This window comes from Ascaphus truei, chromosome 1, assembly GCF_040206685.1.
Source record: "Ascaphus truei isolate aAscTru1 chromosome 1, aAscTru1.hap1, whole genome shotgun sequence".
NCBI classification, from domain to species: Eukaryota; Metazoa; Chordata; class Amphibia; order Anura; family Ascaphidae; genus Ascaphus; species Ascaphus truei.
This window is the reverse complement of record NC_134483.1, coordinates 315805596-315823921: the sequence shown is the minus strand read 5'-3', so window position 1 is coordinate 315823921 and position 18326 is coordinate 315805596. Positions and strand designations below refer to the sequence as shown.

General features: G+C 41.7%; 1 protein-coding gene across 1 annotated transcript in view; it reads right to left on the bottom strand.

The window, feature by feature from the left end:
• The window catches only part of CDS1 (CDP-diacylglycerol synthase 1), an 86533-nt gene that overhangs the window by 35239 nt on the left and 32968 nt on the right, over positions 1-18326 (bottom strand). The window contains exons 2-3 of the mRNA XM_075605715.1: positions 15349-15482; positions 11335-11431 (exon numbers count right to left, since the gene is read on the bottom strand). Of these exons, the coding sequence (XP_075461830.1) occupies positions 11335-11431; positions 15349-15482 (231 nt within the window). The remainder of the gene's footprint in view (positions 1-11334; positions 11432-15348; positions 15483-18326) is intronic.

Genomic DNA, 18326 nt, shown 5'->3' with positions numbered 1-18326 from the left:
ATAGATATATATATATATATCTATATATAGATATATAGATATATATATATCTATATATAGATATATATATATATAGATATAGATATATATATATATATAAAGGAGAAAGTTGCACCGGTGAGTGGCACTCACCAAGTGCAGAGAGGGTGAGTGGGTGTTTACACTGACTATGGGATGTATGTAACCAGCACTCCAGTAAATAAACTTGATAGGTCTGGTGCTGTGATCATAAACTAATACAGGTATATGTTACTAGCAAGAATGATGGCACAAAGACAACTGCACTCAAAAGTATAATCCAAAGTAATTGTATTAAAGTAATTTGTAGTGCAAAAAATACCAAGTGCGCAGAAACTATAGGCTTAATGATGTCTAGTGAATGCTGCCTGAATTAGTATTTATGCAGAGTGTAGCATTTGGCGCACAAACAGGACAAGGTCCAGAATATAAATGGAACCTAATGGAGTAAGGACTGACAATATATATATTCATAGTAGGTCAGTAAAGGCTAGAGCAAATATATTGCGCACTGAAATTCTCAGTTTAACTGGAAACTGATACAATGTGATAAAAAATGGTTAGAAAAAAACTATCAAAGTGACAAAAGTGAAGAAAAAGCAAAAGTGGAAGTTGTACATGGAATAGTCTCGTATCTTTTGAGTGTCTCTGTGGTAAAAACCACTAGTTAAATATCTTATGGTTTAGTGTCCTAAGATCAAGAAGACAAGCCAGTATCTGTAGCTTTAGCTTGGAAAGAGATTGATCAACTTCTCTGTTGTAAGCTGCTCAGGACTCACGGTGGTATAGTAACCTTCACGCTGATATGACTCTGCACTTGGTCTAACCCACTGATGTAATTCAGTGCTTCAGCGCCTCTGTTTTATCACCAAGTCGTCCCCTCCTTCGCCGCGCCTCCCAGGTCAGGTATCTCTCCGGTCACAACCGTCCGCACGTTCACCGGCTCAGCTCAGCTGTTCTGCCCGGCATCAGTTCAATCAGTAGACATACCGGCTCTGCTTAGCTACTCCACCGGACATCAGCCTCATCTGATCCACAGACCTCCCGCTACTCATCCACATCAGTACACAGATTGCACGTCAGGACATAGGCACATCCGTCCAGCTCCAATGCTCTGCCCGGCGTCAATCTCCACTGCTGCAGAGACCTCCCAATACTCATTAACTTTAACATATCACCTACACATCAGGCAACGGGTATACAGGTGTACTGGCTCAGCTCTGATGTTCCACCAAGCACCAGATATTCTCTCAATGTTGGGGAGGGACCACTGTCACTTAGTATAGGGAGCAGGTGATAGGAAATGAGGAACAGATAACTCCAGATGCTTCAAATTCCTTCCAACTTGTATTGTAAAGTTTGACCATACAAGACTTAAAGAATGTACAAAGGCGGGAGCTGAGCCAGTACAACTGTATACCCGACACACACACACACACACACACACACACACACACACACACACACACACACACACACACACACACACACACCCCCCTCTCTCTCTTATATCACTAACATTCAGGGACCATTTAATACCTTGTCAAAAATCGCATACTACACAAGGGGAGGGATATTAGCCAGTGCTAACTTAACATAGCGTTGAGCTAATGAGATAACCAACGACCTTTGTTTTTGCATATACTTAGCTTTGGGGATACCCGTTAAACTGAGGGAAACTAACAGACGTCACCTATTTAGGTAACGTCACGTTAGAAGCCCAGATTTAATGGGGCTTTTGAGTATCGACCCCATAGTCTTATTAATAGTTGTAGCAGCAGATTATTACACACAAATGATGGGCCGTACGATTGGCAGCACACTGCACCTCACATGCTTCAAAATACCTTTTGATTGACTCATGCCAGGTATCTCAGGTGTGTCCGTTTTTGTTCACAGGTATCTCTCCATATATTGCATAAAGGAGTGTTTGGGGATGTGTAATATATATAATAAAACGGAAATAGCCGTGTTAGTCCAGTTACGATAGTGCAGTACTGTATATATAGATATATATATACACACATATATACACACATATATATCTATATATACATATATATCTATATATCATTTTACAAAAGATAGACTCTGAAGCTAACACAAGGTAGGCTAACCTGGCGCTACACCCATGATAATGAGATATACTGTACAATAGCCATTATTTTTGCATATAATTAGCTTTGTGGTCATGCATTAAATTAATTTTTTATTAATGTTATTTTCCCTGTTTTACACGGTTTTGGCATATCTGGACCTTATATCAGGTAGAACAAGCTGTAGCATCCACGTGTTCCTGGAAGTTATGCTGCACCGGTTATTAAAGATTCTGCAAATCTTTTCTGGCAACTGTGCTTAAAGGAAAAGAATAAAAGCCCTAGTGCTACTGTACATCATATAGTTAAATACGTATCTTTTTATCTTTACCAATTGAAATCTACAAACACACACAACCCCTACAAGCTCAGAACCCAAACCCACCTCACCATATATATATATTCATGTCAAAAGGAGTGCAACTGGGATTGTGACCTCGTGTATAGAACAAAAGGCAAGAAGCCCCAATGCTACATCCAACTGAGCTTATAGGCCTAGGCTTATTAAAAGTTAATACTGATGCATTAAAAAGTTGCGTTCACAAACACTGGTATCGCAGCAGGATTCAGGTTTTAAGGATATCCCCGCTTCAGCACAGGTGACTCAATCAGTGGCTCAGTCATTGCCTGAATCACGGATTGAGCCACCTGCGCTGAAGCAGGGATATCCTTATAACCTGACCTGTTTGTGGCCCTTGAATGCTGGAGTTGGCTAGCCCTGATCTAGCCCATTTTATAAACAATCCCATCAAACATTGTGGTAATAACACCATTAACTGTCCCACAAACATAAGAAATAGTGAAAGAACATGAATGAAAGTAATGTATTAGGAACATGAAGAATGTATTACAAGTTACAACAACCCCATTCATTTTAATGAGAAAGAAATGGGGCTCATTTTTACATTCCTACGCATCTACGCTCCTTTAGACTTTCACTGAAAGATTAGTAATAAACCCCCCACTAAAAAAGTCAGAGGGTAAGCAAAACTTTCTAAAATTAGACAATAGCAATCGGAAACCTGCTGTGATGTCTACTATAAAATAGCAATTTCCAGCAGTGAAGAAATGGCATGTTGCGTTTCTATGTTTCCCACAATGCTGAGCAGCTTCTATTTTCAGCGTCAGCGTGTTGAATGAATAATACCAAACATATGCTGCAGTGCTTGAACGCACCCAGAGAAGTTTCTAACATGCATTCTAGGAATCCCGCTACCAGTCAACACAATGCAGACACCTGATTTCATATTACAGCAAATGTTACTCTTAGGCTAAGTCCATAGTGACTTTCGCCGTGCGGCGAAGCGCTGCGGTAAAGAGGGTGCTTTCCCTGGCCGTAGTTCACGCGCCGTCTGGAGGCGTGTTGGGGGGCGGGCCAGTGACGTCACGGAGCTGGTTAGCCCTCATTGGGCGAACCGCTCACGTGACCGTCCCTGCGCTCCCGTGAGCGCCGAAACTTTAAACTGACATGTCGGCTATGCTTCCGCACGCCTGCGGAAGTGTGCGCGAGCCCCTGCTAATGCCGCTCTCATTGCGGCTGAGGGGCTCACTGCCGAGCGTGAGCGCGGCTCAGCACGGGTCAGCGCCGACCATGGCAGCGGCCTTACTCTTGCCTTACAGGATCTGAGGTAAAGCAGAATGAAAAGTCGAATGTTGCAAACTGTTAGGACATTATTTACGAAACAAGAAGCCTACCATGTCGTAGAAAAAAAACCACAAAGAGCATTCAAGGTTTATAACGAGTTACAATCATGTTTGATATGCTCTCTACAAAAATACAAATGAGCCCACTTGAAGAAAACGATAAAAATATCACTAGTATGTGCCATTTTCTGATTTCTGCATGGTATCTGTGAACATGGTAGGTTTAGAGACAGTCCACTGCGGGGACTAGCGCAGGAAAGACTGTGCCTGTTGAAGAACCTCTTCAGAAGTAGAGCTACCAATCACCATTCTAACCGAAGTTGAACCTCACAATACCCTGTATAGCGCTACGCTATAAGGCTTCATGGGGCGCAACTTCAGGACACAGAGAGGAGATTGACAGCTATGCTGCTATACTGCCGAAAAGATTGTGCAACTTCTGGATCAGCTGCAATCTTTTCGGCGGCACACGCCCCCCCAAATGTACTTCTCATCCCGGGCGAGTGGACAAGTTGGTTTTCTGAGCACTGGCATTGGCTGGCTCATTCAGAAACATCCCCTTTTAAATTGAAATCATATCTATCTTTCCTGGGCTCTCACACTTTCCATTTCTGTAACATAAGCAAAATATAAAGAACTCTTCACAGTGTTTAAAAGAAATGTAAATCAATAAGGCACAATAACACGAATTGTTAAGGCATTTGAACCATTGTATAAGAGGTCATTGAAAAACAGATCATAGGGCAAGCCTCATAGCAATTTGTGCATATTTTTATTGTATCCTTATTTTGCCAATTGAAATTATATATATAAAATAATAATAATAATAAATATATATATGTGCTCAAAGCTGTGACCATGCAGCAAGCTTAAGCCTATAGGGAACCATGTTAAAAATGGTTTTTGAAGCAAAAAGTGGCACTGTGTGCTCATTTGCATGTCATTTCCCAGAATCCCTTGCTGCAGCGGAAGTGCTGTGTGCTGGGTGATACTGGTGAAAGGCAGGGTTGCAGACCTGCCTAAGACATGCAGATGAGCATACAGTTGTATTTACATTTATATATATATATATATATATATATATATATATATATAGATAGATAGATAGATAGATAGATAGATAGATAGATAGATAGATAGATAGATAGATAGATAGATAGATAGATAGATATAGATATATAATATATAGATATTTAAAAACCAGCGCTCAAATTGGAGTGTGAATAAAAAAAGTTGATGAGGTAATGAACACAGTGGATAAATATACATAATTAAATGCATCAATCAAGGGATAAATGCAGCTCTAGGGGGGACAGATCCAATCCATAAAACATAAAAGCACAATATAAAGCGTGCAAATAACCAATAAAATGAAAAGGCATAAACAAATTTTAATTTAAAAAAAAAAAAATACAAAAAATGCCCCTAAATTGATATTACGAAAAGAGATAATAATAATAAAACAAATACATACATGAAACAACAATGATAAAAAAACTAAGGACCTATCATAAGCTGTACTCAATAGAGGAGGATATTTTAAAGCACCAGACACATGTATATGAGGAACTAACTGTATCAGGGGAGAACAGCGGGTGATATAAGTAGTAACAGAGTCGCCAAAATAGCACCAAGGGCTGTGCGTAGCTAGTGAGGTAAATCCAAGGAAGGTTTGATATTATTGGAGATGCTTGGTTTGATCTCACCCTTTTGAAGCCACAGGAGATCCGTCAGCGAAGTCTCCTAATCCTAGGAAACCCCAAATGTGCCGTTCCGGATGATTGTATGCAGTCTGCTCACGTGCAGTGGTAGCTCCGATGAGAATGGTGAGAGGGAGGAGAGGGGGGTGGGCGGGTGCGGGGGGCAGCAAATAAGTAGTGAAAGTACGCCGACGGACTGGGAGTCAGCCGAGTTATTTGCTGCCCCTCCCCCCATCCCCTCCCTCTCACCATTCTCATTGGAGCTACCACTGCATGTGGTGTCAAGGCAGTGCAACAAGCAAAGTGAAAGTGACCCCAGGTAAGTGGATGCTTCACTGAAACAAATGGCCCAGCGTTTCCTTGATCAGGGTTAAAACAAGGATGAAATCAATGACGCTCTGAAATCAGAGCTAAGGATGTTGACAGGACGAACCTATTAACGGCCGGGTCAGCATGGACCAAGGATGAACGCCTGAATGTAGTCACCACGTTCTCCAGAGCCTCGCACTTTATCAGAAAAAGTTTCATGCCAATTTGCACATTGTTGCAAATGATGCTAAACAGAGTAAAAGGGAACTAGTCCCAAATGTCGGGGCTCAGTGAATAAATGGACAATGGTGTATGGAAAGTTCTAATATGAATAATCACTTGAGATGGGATAGAGCTCTGATTAAAACTTAGTGAGACTCATAAGACCGGTGCATATATCTCCTGTATAAAAGCAAATGATGCTAGAATTGGAAATGCTTGCAAACTCCCACCAAGACTGTGCTATCGCAGGGGGCGCAATATTGGTGACACAAGCTGACCTGGAGCATAAATATGCTCCTCCTAGCTCATGGTTATCCAGAAAAGCAGGGGTGTCTCGCTGCCATGGCTGCATCAACTGTCGCCACATGCAAACCGGAGAAACTTTTTCACGCCCCCAAAATGGAAAGCTTATCAGGATCAAAAGCTATATGAACTGCGAATCTCGTTTTGTAGGTTACTTTATTAAGTGCCCATGTGGACTCTTTTATATCGGCAAAACGTCAAGGATGTTCAAAGGACGCAACTCACAGGTCCACAATCCGGAAGGCGCTACTTGAAAATTCTGGTGATGAGGAGCTAAACCTTCCACCCGTTGCCAGGCACTTCAGGCAAAACAAGCACAGCCTGGCTACCCTCCGTTATATACCGTTTTTACAGGCAACACCCTCTGCACGAGGTATGGACAGAAACAAACAGCTATTGCAGCTGGAGGCCAAGATGATTTTTGAGCTGAACACTATGGCCCCCAATGGACTTAATGAGGATCTGAAGTTAGGATGAGGACTTTGACTTTGTGCTGTTACGTGCCCCTCCCACCCCCCACACCCTTCTCAACCTCCCAGTGCACCGTTCCTCCGCTTTTGCCTTCATGGATATCATCTGCCTGTCCTCCCTGCAGCCGTCTGACTGCATGGATACTCCCACATGTCGCCCCCCCCCCCCAACCTCACTGGTCCCCCGGATCCGCGATCTCCCTGCCGCCCAGTCACACCTCAGACTGCTTCACCCTACCGCGCATGCGCCATGTCAACCCAACACTATGGTAATCACCATGGCAATAGCAGACGCCTGTTCGGCTTAATTCGGTTGAATTTAACAAAAATTGCAAAAGGGCAATCAAATTAGCAAAAATGGATAATGAAAAAAGGATTGCAATAGAAAGTAAGGTCAACCCTAAAAAGTTATGTAAGTACCTTAACAAAAAAATGAGATAAAAATACAAGACCCTTTCAGTGTGAGATGGGTAGGCAGATAATTGGAGATAAGGAAAAAGCTAAGGTATTAAACAAATTCTTTGCCTCTGTGTTTACCAGGGAAGAATCAAGTTCAATAGTAGTGCCGCAGGAGGAAGCCACAACCTCCATATTAATGAACAATTGGTTAACTGAGGAAGAAGTTCATAAGCGACTTCAAAAAAAAATTACAGTAAATAAGGCACCTGGCCCCGAAGGCATACATCCAAGAGTTCTCAAGGAGTTAAGCTCAGTAATAGCCAAACCATTATATTTAATATTCAAGGACTCCATTTCCACAGGCTCAGTACCACAAGATTGGCATAAAGCAGATGTGGTGCCTATATTTAAAAAGGGAGCTAGATCACAACCGGGAAATTACAGACCTGTAAGCCTGACTTCAATAGTGGGGAAACTACTTGAAGGTTTAATACGGGATAATATTCAGGAAAACCTAATGGACAACAAAATTATTAGTAATAGTCAGCATGGATTTATGAAGGATAGATCATGCCAAACTAACCTTATTTGTTTCTTTGAGGAGGTAAGTAGGAATTTAGACCAGGGTAATGCAGTTGATGTGGTCTACTTAGATTTTGCAAAGGCTTTTGATACGGGTTCACACAAGAGGTTGGTGTACAAAATAAAGAAAATTGGACTCGGTAATAATATATGCATCTGGATTGAAAACTGGTTAAAGGACAGGCAACAGAGGGTTGTCATAAATGGAACTTTTTCAGGTTGGGCTAAAGTCGTGAGGGGAGTACCTCAGGGATCGGTACTGGGGACCCCTGCTTTTTAACTTGTTTATTAATGACCTTGAGGTTGGGATCGAGAGCAAAGTCTCCATCTTTGCTGATGATACTAAATTGTGTAAGGTAATAGAATCAGAGCAGGATGTAATTTCTCTTCAGAAGGACTTGGAGAGACTGGAAACATGGGCAGGTAAATGACAGATGAGGTTTAATACAGATAAATGTAAGAACAGAAAAAAGACAGCGCAAAAAAACCTCATTGTGTAGTATAAATAACAATATTGTAGTAATAATCAGGTGAGTATTGCACGTACATCAATATAGTAATATCAAGCAGGACATGTTAGGGACATGTTACCACTCTGTGCTCAGATGGGGGTCACCAGAAACAGCTCTCCTCCACAGAAGGGGATTCCCTCTGGATCAGGTGTAGCTGATGGAGTCGCCGCCACGGGTACACACTCCTCTCCGGTTCACAACACTGGCTTATCTCACCGCAGAGGGGGCTTCCCTCTGTCCCTGCTGGGTCAGGTGCAGCCGATGCGATCACCACCACAAGCACACGCTCCTCTCCGGTCCACAGTGCCCACTTGGCTCACCACAGAGGGGGATTCCCTCTGTCCCAGCTAGGTCAGGTGTAACCGATGTAATCACCGCCGCGGGTGCACGCTCCTCTCCAGTCCACAGCGCTGGATCACAGGACGCTCGCCAGTGACGTCATCAAGCGGCTCCAAGCGTCACCAGGCACAAACACAGACCGCGTGTGTATGAGTGGTATGCGAATGAAGAAGTCCCAAATAGACAGTCCTGAACCACAATGTGGTAAAAAAGTACAAAGGCAATAAAGGCAATATAGAACCTCTTTTTGATGTAAGGGGAATGCGCCCTCATTCAGTCCAACGCGTTTCGTGTATCAAACACTTCGTCAGGGAATAGAGGTTTTTCCTCCTATAGGAGCGTGTGCTTGTGGTAGTGATCGCATCGGCTGCACCTGACCCAGCAGGGACAGAGGGAAGCCCCCTCTGCGGTGAGATAAGCCAGTGTTGTGAACCGGAGAGGAGTGTGTACCCGTGGCGGCGACTCCATCAGCTACACCTGTTCCAGAGGGAATCCCCTTCTGTGGAGGAGAGCTGTTTCTGGTGACCCCCATCTGAGCACAGAGTGGTAACATGTCCCTAACATGTCCTGCTTGATATTACTATATTGATGTACGTCCAATACTCACCTGATTATTAATACAATATTGTTATTTATACTACACAATGAGGTTTTTTTGCGCTGTCTTTTTTCTGTTTTTGCACTAGTTTGGTTTGTGGAGCTACACCACAAGACAGCGGCATCACCTCCAAATTTATTAACAGGTTTAATTTTTTGAATTATATATCACAAGGTTATGGTTATTTAATCACCTTTAACACAATATCACAATTTATGAGCGCAGATCACTTTTCTTTCTAATCAAATAAATGTAAGGTTATGCATTTGGGATGTAAGAATAAAAAGGCGACTTTAAATGGAGATATATTGGGGGAATCCTTGATGGAGAAGGATTTAGGAGTGCTTGTAGACATCAGGCTTTGCAATAGTGCCCAAAGTCATGCAGTAGCTGCAAAGGCAAACAGGATCTTATCTTGCATCAAACGGGAAATGGATGGAAGGGAAGTAAACATAATTATGCCCCTTTACAAAGCATTAGAAAGGCCACACCTTGAATATGGAGTACAATTTTGGGCACCAATCCCAAGAAAAATCATTATGGAACTAGAGAGTGCAGAGAAGAGCCACCAAATTAATAAAGGGGATGGACAATCTAACTTATGAGGAGAGGCTAGCTAAATTAGATTTATTTACATTAGAAAAGAGGCGTCTAAGAGGGGATATGATAACAATATACAAATATATTCAGGGAAAATACAAGGAGCTTTCAGAAGAACTATTCATCCCACGGGCAGTACAAGGGACTCGGGCCATCCCTTAAGGTTGGAGGAAAGGAGATTTCACCAGCAACAAAGGAAAGGGCAGATAAAATGTGGAATTCAATACCCATGGAGACTGTGATGGCAGATACAATAGATTTGTTCAAAAAAAGGTTGGACATCTTTTTAGAAAGGAAAGGTATACAGGGATATACCAAATAAGTATACATGGGAAGGATGTTGATCCAGGGAATAATCTGATTGCCAATTCTTGGAGTCAGGAAGGAATTAATTTTTCCCCTTATGAGATATCATTGGATGATATGACACTGGGGTTTTTTGTTTGCCTTCCTCTGGATCAATAAGTAAGTATAGATATAGGAGAAAGTATCTGTTGTCTAAATTTAGCATAGGTTGAACTTGATGGACCTACGTCTTTTTTCAACCTCATCTACTATGTAACTATGATCAGCTGCTATAACCTCCACAAGGCACCCGGCACATCCGGGTCTTCACACAGCAGGAACAAATCTGCATACGGATTGACAGAGTGACTACAGCTGCACTTTTTCGCATGGTTTAGACATTTTTAATTGCTTTTGATTGTCACGTTGGCTACTGGGTATATGTAGTGGTCACTTTCACTCACACTTTGTATGTTGCACTGCCTTGATAAAGGTCCCCCTGTGAGGACTGAAACATTGGTGTTTTGTGCCACTTACCTTGAATACACGTTCCTGGTTTACACTTGTGTGCTGTTTTGTTCATCCTGCTACTGTATATATCCCTGATGAAGGGGCCCTGAAACGTTGGATACCTGTGGATATGGCTAAAATACCCTCTTTCTTTCATCTATCTGTAGTGCTCTGTCTCTTTCCCTTGTCATTAGATTTTGGAGAACTATCTTTTTTTATATACTATTTATGACATGTGCACTTGCCAATTGAGAGCAAAGTTTATTTTGCATATATGGTGTGCTTTCTCTTCCCTTTTTTATATATAAATATAAATATAAATAAAGAGAAAGAAACATTTTAAAAAGTGATATTGCATAGTCTTCATAGTCTTCATTCTACAGTGAATATTTATTACTGTGCAAAGGAGTGGGAGTGGCTCAGTGAGTAAAGACACTGACTAGCACTGAGTTTGAAGCAGGGGAGCCTGGTTCAATTCCTGGTGTCGGCTCCTTGTGACCTTGGGCAATTCACTTCAGGCACCAAAAACATACATTGGGCAGGGACCTGTGCCTGCAAAATGTCTCTGGAAAGCGCTATGTATAACTAGCAGCGCCATACAAGAACATGTTATTATTATTATTATTATTATTATTATTATTATTATTATATGTCCAATTCTATTACCATGGAAAAGATTAGGAATGGTATAAAACCGATCAATTTAAAAAAAGACAGACAAAAATAAAAGGATGGCTCCAAACTTACCATAAGAATCAGCATGACAGGTCCCAAGTAGATAAGCGACAAAAACAATGATATCATAGATAAGCTAAAAACCCCACGGATCCACCAGTTTTTCCATCTGCAAAATCAAACATTTAGTTCCATATCAATATTCATCTCTCACAGGCTTTTTTTACTTTCTAATAAAACAGTTTGCTTATAGATCAGTTTGGGTATAAATAGTCTAGAGCATTCACACATAATCAACCCAAATATTGTTTTTTGAGAACATATTTGATATATTTTACAACGATTCCCGCTCCTCTGCATAAAACCGAGCTATAAACAAAAGACAGAGAACCCCACTGCTACATTCAACATCCAACATGACAAATCATACTGTATAGCTAAATACTTATCTGTTTTTTTCTTATAAGTGAGGGTCACCTGGTTAAATTCTTTGACCAAAGCATTCATAAGCTTGCAGACCACGTTATGGTGTGCCCCCCTTTTCTGCATGTCCTAGGCTAGGGGCACACCGTGACATGGTCTGCAAGCTTATAAATGCTTTGGTCAAAGAATTTAACTAGGTGGCCCTCACTTATGACAAAAGAACAGATAAGTATTTAGCTATACAGTATGATTTGTCATGTTGCATGTAGCAGTGGGGTTCTCTGTCTTTTGTTTATATATGGTCAAAAGCCCAATAGTACTCCATTTTGACATAGATATATATGGTGAGGTGGATCTGCGATTTCAGCTTACAGGGGTGTAGTGTATGTTTGAAGCTGCACTAAGAATAAGTAGTAAAATCATAAGACACTGAGGGAATTTTTTTTTTGGCTGCTATTATTTTACCACTGGATGATGTTTGAGAGACTGGAACAGACTTAGGAAGCGAAGACATATGGATCCACTCCTTATAGCTTTTAACGTTTGTACGGAGAAACCGCACACAAATAGCCCTAAAAGTGGTGAGGCGGTGTAAGAGAAAAATAACATTTATAAATGTGTAGGGCATTTCGATATGTATTCATCTTGTTACTTCTTCATATTGTCAAACTGTCGAAATAAGAAAAATTACGGAGACAAATTAATACATAACAAAAAACAAACAAGGGATGAGGTTATTCAGAGAAATCAATCAAAATAACTTTACAAAATCTATACCAAAGTAATAGTATAAAAATGCACATTAAATTTCCACATGACACGCTGCCCATCAAGTATAAATCAGATTTTTAAAAAGAAAAATGTAAAACGTCTCGTTGCTGTCCAATAATATTTATCATCTTGTATTGAGTGGCCTCAATCTTAAAGCCCGAGTACTTGGAGTGCGACAAGAAGGCGGCTCGCAGGCTGGCTCAGGCAAAGTGTAATTACGAGTGGTGGATTCAACTAACAGCGATGGTAGAGACTACGGCCACGCGACGTCGCGTCAAAACAAATGTATTGAATACGTTACGTGCGCTTATAGTAGGAGCGACGCAATGGTTTGGTCGTGATTGCTGAAAGTCAATTCAATTAGATTGTTTCATCGACGGCAGCGTGATGTCAGCGCAACCGAAGCTAGGACTATAAGCGCAGCCTAACACAGTAAAAGAATTTAAAAAATGCTTGGGATATATCAGGCTTTATTAAATATTTAAGAAAGTGACTGATTGAATATGGCTTGAGGTTTTACGTCAGATAGGAAATGGTTAGTGCATGAAATTCTATGTTTCCATGTGTGTGCATATTATGTTGCATTGCTCTTTAGTGAAGTGATTGATCTATTAACACTTTATTCCAAAAGATTTTTTTTTTGGATGTACTCTAAAGATTTTATTGTTTTTAAGATATTTGTATGTGTTAAATATATGAGTGTTTTTTACTTTCTGTATTTTTGTTTTCATTTTTTTTGGAAGGAATTGCACCTCTAGTGCGTTATTGGAATATCTGCATTACACGTTTAGCCAAATACAGTTTGTCTAATTTCAATAGCATGGGATAGTACTGTACGTACAGTATAATGACCAACACAAACATTAGTACATATCTAATTCAGAATCGTATTCATTAACGCATAAATAACAGTTGGCTTTTAAAGCATGTAGCAAATATATATATATATATATATATATATATATATATATATATATATATATATATATATATATATATATATATATATATATATATATATAATAAACACGGACAAAAGGGCACTCCATCATTTTCTGAAGCAATTTTTTACTTTGCCGTTTCGACTCCCTATAGAGGCTTTGCCATTCTTTAGAAAAGCTCCGTGGGCAATCGAAAAACGTCAAAATATAAAATTGCTTCAGAAGATGATGTAGTGCCTGCCTTTTTCTCCTGTGATGGATACCTGATAGTATCTTGGCAGCATGCACCTGATATATGCTAATAACTGACAAGAGAGAGACAGAGACAGAGAGTGTACATACATACATACATACATACATACATACATACATACATACACCTGCCAGTTAGAAGGGTAGAGCGCAGGAAGGTAAAATCCAGTGGGGGTTACAGCATCCCTCACACTCTTCTCCAATCCCAATTTACAAGGACTAATTTGTTTCCGCTTGGCACTGTACTGAGGAGACCATAGGGTTCTGGTTCTTTTCCCAGAATCTCATGTTTTATTGGCTCTCCCAAAGTGCATGCAGTGATATCAGACTGACTTTCTCTCAACTGGAAACGTTCCATGCATAGGGGCTAGAATGCAAGTAACATAATTGCCACTAAAGACAATGGGGCTACTGCATTAAAATCCGAAGCGGACGATCAGGAAGTTTTCGCCCAATAAAATCCCATTGACGTCAATGGGGGTTTTCAGCCAAAAACTGCCAATTGGCTGTTTCGTTCCTATATTTACTAAACAGTGCCAAATCAACTATTTAAGGCCCATTTTAAAGAATAGAGCGAGAGGACCTTAGGGTGCTTTATGGCTTGGCACTGCACAGTAAATATGGCCCATTATTACTAAAGCACTAGAGCAAAGATCCACAAAGCTCTGTTAAGGTACGTAATGTGATGTTAACCTAACTTATCGTCATGTTAAACCTGACCGTGTATTTTCAAAAGGCAATAACATAACATTAAGTCATGTTTTTTCCCGTAAAGAGCATTGCGTTAACTATGATGGCCACTAGTAATAATGACACGCAACTGATATGCAAATGATATGTTGTCAAAAGTGCATTAGAGAAAACGAAGCGACATAAACTTAGCTTTACTCACATCAAAAAACTGAAATAGGTTCTGGATGGGTGCAACACTACAGTTCAGTATACTTTAACTAACATAGCAATATTTCCTGTTGCTCCCTCCCCTCTCCTCGTATGTTTTCCTCGTTTTCTCAACTACCTATTTAGCTATCTGGATAGGAGCAACACGAAGACAGACATAATGTCACGTTATTGGAAGATAACGCAACGTTATGTTGCAATAACATGAAGTGACGTCTAGGCTACTATGATATAAAATTACTGTTGTTTTTGCATATACTTAGCTTCGTGGATACGAGTTAACCTCAGGGAAAAGAACATCCATTGCTGTTTTAGGTAACTTCATATTATGAGTCTTGTTTTTCCAGAAACTTTGTGGATCTGGGCCTATGGCTCAAGGAGCCGGCTACAACTCAGTCTATCTAAAGCTCCCCTAAGCCAACATATCTCAGTGCATGATGACAAGGTACAAATGTTGTACACTTGTTTTATTGAGGAACGCATTATTACTTTGGGCAGAATTCCTTCTGTGTACTACCTGTTGGATCTTTTGACCTTCTGAAGATCCAGGTTAGTAAGAGTTATATCAGACCCTGACATTCAGAGAACGGCGTTGATATATTTGGAACACTCTACATGTCAGCTTCACGAAGACCTCTGTTGGGGGGGTGCAGAACTTTCTGATGGTCAGAGTTGTAACCCAGGTCCCAACTTTTTCACATCTTTTACAACCAACCAGGTTGTAAACTCGAGTAAAAGGCGGCAGATTTGGCTAAGAGCAAAATATAACTATTCATAGCAAGAGAACAGATGTGGTTACCTAGAGGACAAGCCAGAAAAAGCCTTTTTGAGGACCACTGGAGTGCTGTCAGGTGAAGGTGGGACTTCACGAACATCTGTATCAAATCCGGAGTCGACATCTCCTTCCCCATACTTGTTCTCTAAGCCCGTTTCCTATGAAACAAAGTGAAAACTGGTGATAAAGCGGCAGTCCTTCATAGAACCATCGTCTCATTGGCATGCTCAATACATTAAATATAGGAACCCGACACATTATTAAACAAATCAGACAAATAAGCATTTTTAAATCATTTCTTTTTACTTCTAATGTCTCCATAGAATCGAAATGCTTTGAAGTGTTTGCCATCTTTAGCCAATTCCTTGCGATAAGTGAAGTTTTCCTTTTTGTTCTTTTATTTGGCTAAAGATGGTAGCAAAACTAGTTTACAGACTTAAGGGGGAAAGAACAATACAACCGGATATCATTCAAGTTAACCTAACACGATAAATACAGTAGGAACGTACTCGTGTTTACACAATAAGCAAATAAGTGAAGATGTTATTTTCTGGGGGAATTAATCTTTCTAAGGAAGGTAATTGCACCACATAGTGGTTTGCTATGTGGGACTGGCATGTACTGTACAGGTAGTCATCGTCAAATGCACTTAGTGGAAAATGTGACCGGTAGCCAACACTAACCAACCGCATGTTGGACATTAGTCCAATGATATAGAAAAGCATCACAGGGCACTGCAGATTTTTAAAACTATTTATTAGCCAAATATTGCTATGAAGTTTCGACCTGCATTGTTCTTTATCAAGTGAAGAAGTGGACATTACTCTAAAACAGCTTCACTGACCGCAATTATTTTCAAATAGAGAATTGTTTGCATAGGATCTGGTTTGTAGTAGATTTATTAATCACTGCATTTAAGGTTTTATTGGTGTACATGTTTTTGAATTAATGTGATTATCTCTTCCCCCCGCCCTCCCCCCCCCCCCCCCAGCCTGATTTGTACTGAAAATACGCAGTGTATGAGCCAATCTTCAACATGTGCATCAGTAACCTACAGCCCCATTAGCGTGGCACTACTAATTTACTGTATGCTGGGATGAAATGTTGTGCCCACCTTCGGATTAGGCAGCGACTACTTTATGAGCAACTAAATCAGAATCAGAATAATAATAGTTGTTCCTTATATAGTGCAGTGCTGTACATATAATTTTGCAGGCAGAGCGAGTCTCTACCCCATAGAGCTTACAATCTAGTTTTGATGTGTGTATTTGCATATTTGCTAGCCCCTAGTCAAAATGCATCATTCAAAAACAGACAATAGCACTTTTCCACCTTTTTTTTAATTTTATAAATATTACTATTGACATTTATGAAGACCTCAACATAACGTGTGAGACATAATAACAGTAAAACTTAAATGATTACTTAGTTACCGTAAGATATACTGATACAATGGTTAAGTAGATCCTTGCTCCATAGGCCTTGCAACCTACAAGGGGGGGGGAGCATGGAAACGCTGTTTATGGGAGAAGCTTGGTCTAAATGAAGCTGCAATCCATGTCCCTACAGGCTATAATTCTCCTCCATTGGCATGTGGTGACAGGTGTTGGATGGAGGCAGGACGAGGAGGATGAGTAAGGATATTATAAAGATATTTTATTGGCTTCCTTAAAATGGGAGTTCTTAGGGTTTGTTGTAGCATCTTTTGTGCTACATGTCAAGGTTTTTGCAGTTACTGTAATTGAGCAGCTAATAATGTATGGCTTGTACCAGGGGTGGCCAACCTGTGATGATAGTCGGGGGATCAGCTGCTCTGGGGGGCGGGAGCGCCACAGTTTTCCTCCTCAGCTGCGAGGTCATCTCACGCCACCCCCCATCCCGCTGGTGCAACCGTCTGGTGCCAGAGGTAGGGCCTGCCCAGAAGTGGGCCCATGGGACCGGAGGCCTTCCCACACAATTTTTAGAGGGGGGGAATTGACATGTAGACAGGATAAAGTGGGGGAAATTGAATGAGAGAGGAGGAGGGGGGAATTGAGTGAGAGGGGAGATGGGGGGAATTGAGTGAGAGGGGAGATGGGGGGAATTGAGTGAGAGGGGAGGAGGGGGGAATTGAGTGAGAAGAGGAGGGGGGAATTGAGTGAGAAGAGGAGGGGAGATTGAGTGAGGGAGGAGGGGGGAATTGAGTGAGAGGAGGAGGGGGGAATTGAGTGAGAGGAGGAGGGGGGAATTGAGTGAGAGGAGGGGGAGGGGGGAATTGAGTGAGAGGAGGGGGAGGGGGGAATTGAGTGAGAGGGGAGGAGGGGGGAATTGAGTGAGAGGAGGAGGGGGGAATTGAGTGAGAGGAGGGGGAGGGGGGAATTGAGTGAGAGGGGAGGAGGGGGGAATTGAGTGAGAAGAGGAGGGGGGAATTGAGTGAGAAGAGGAGGGGGGAATTGAGTGAGAGGAGGAGGAGGGGGGAATTGAGTGAGAGGAGGAGGGGGGAATTGAGTGAGAGGAGGGGGAGGGGGGAATTGAGTGAGAAGAGGAGGAGGGGGGAATTGAGTGAGAAGAGGAGGAGGGGGGAATTGAGTGAGAGGGGAGGAGGGGGGAATATAGTGAGAGGAGGAGGAGGGGGAAATTGAGTGAGAGGAGGAGGAGGGGGGAATTGAGTGAGAGGAGGAGGAGGGGGGAATTGAGTGAGAGGAGGAGGAGGGGGGAATTGAGTGAGAGAGGAGGGGGGAATTGAGTGAGAGAGGAGGAGGGGGGAATTGAGTGAGAGGAGGAGGAGGGGGGAATTGAGTGAGACAAGGGGGGAATTGAGTGAGAGGAGGAGGAGGGGGGAATTGAGTGACAGTAGGAGGAGGGGGGAATTGAGTGAGGGAGGAGGAGGGGGAATTGAGTGAGGGAGGAGGGGGGAATTGAGTGAGGGAGGAGGAGGGGGGAATTGAGTGAGGGAGGAGGAGGGGGGAATTGAGTGAGGGAGAAGGAGGGGGGGTATTAATTAAGAGGGATTGCTGCTTTAA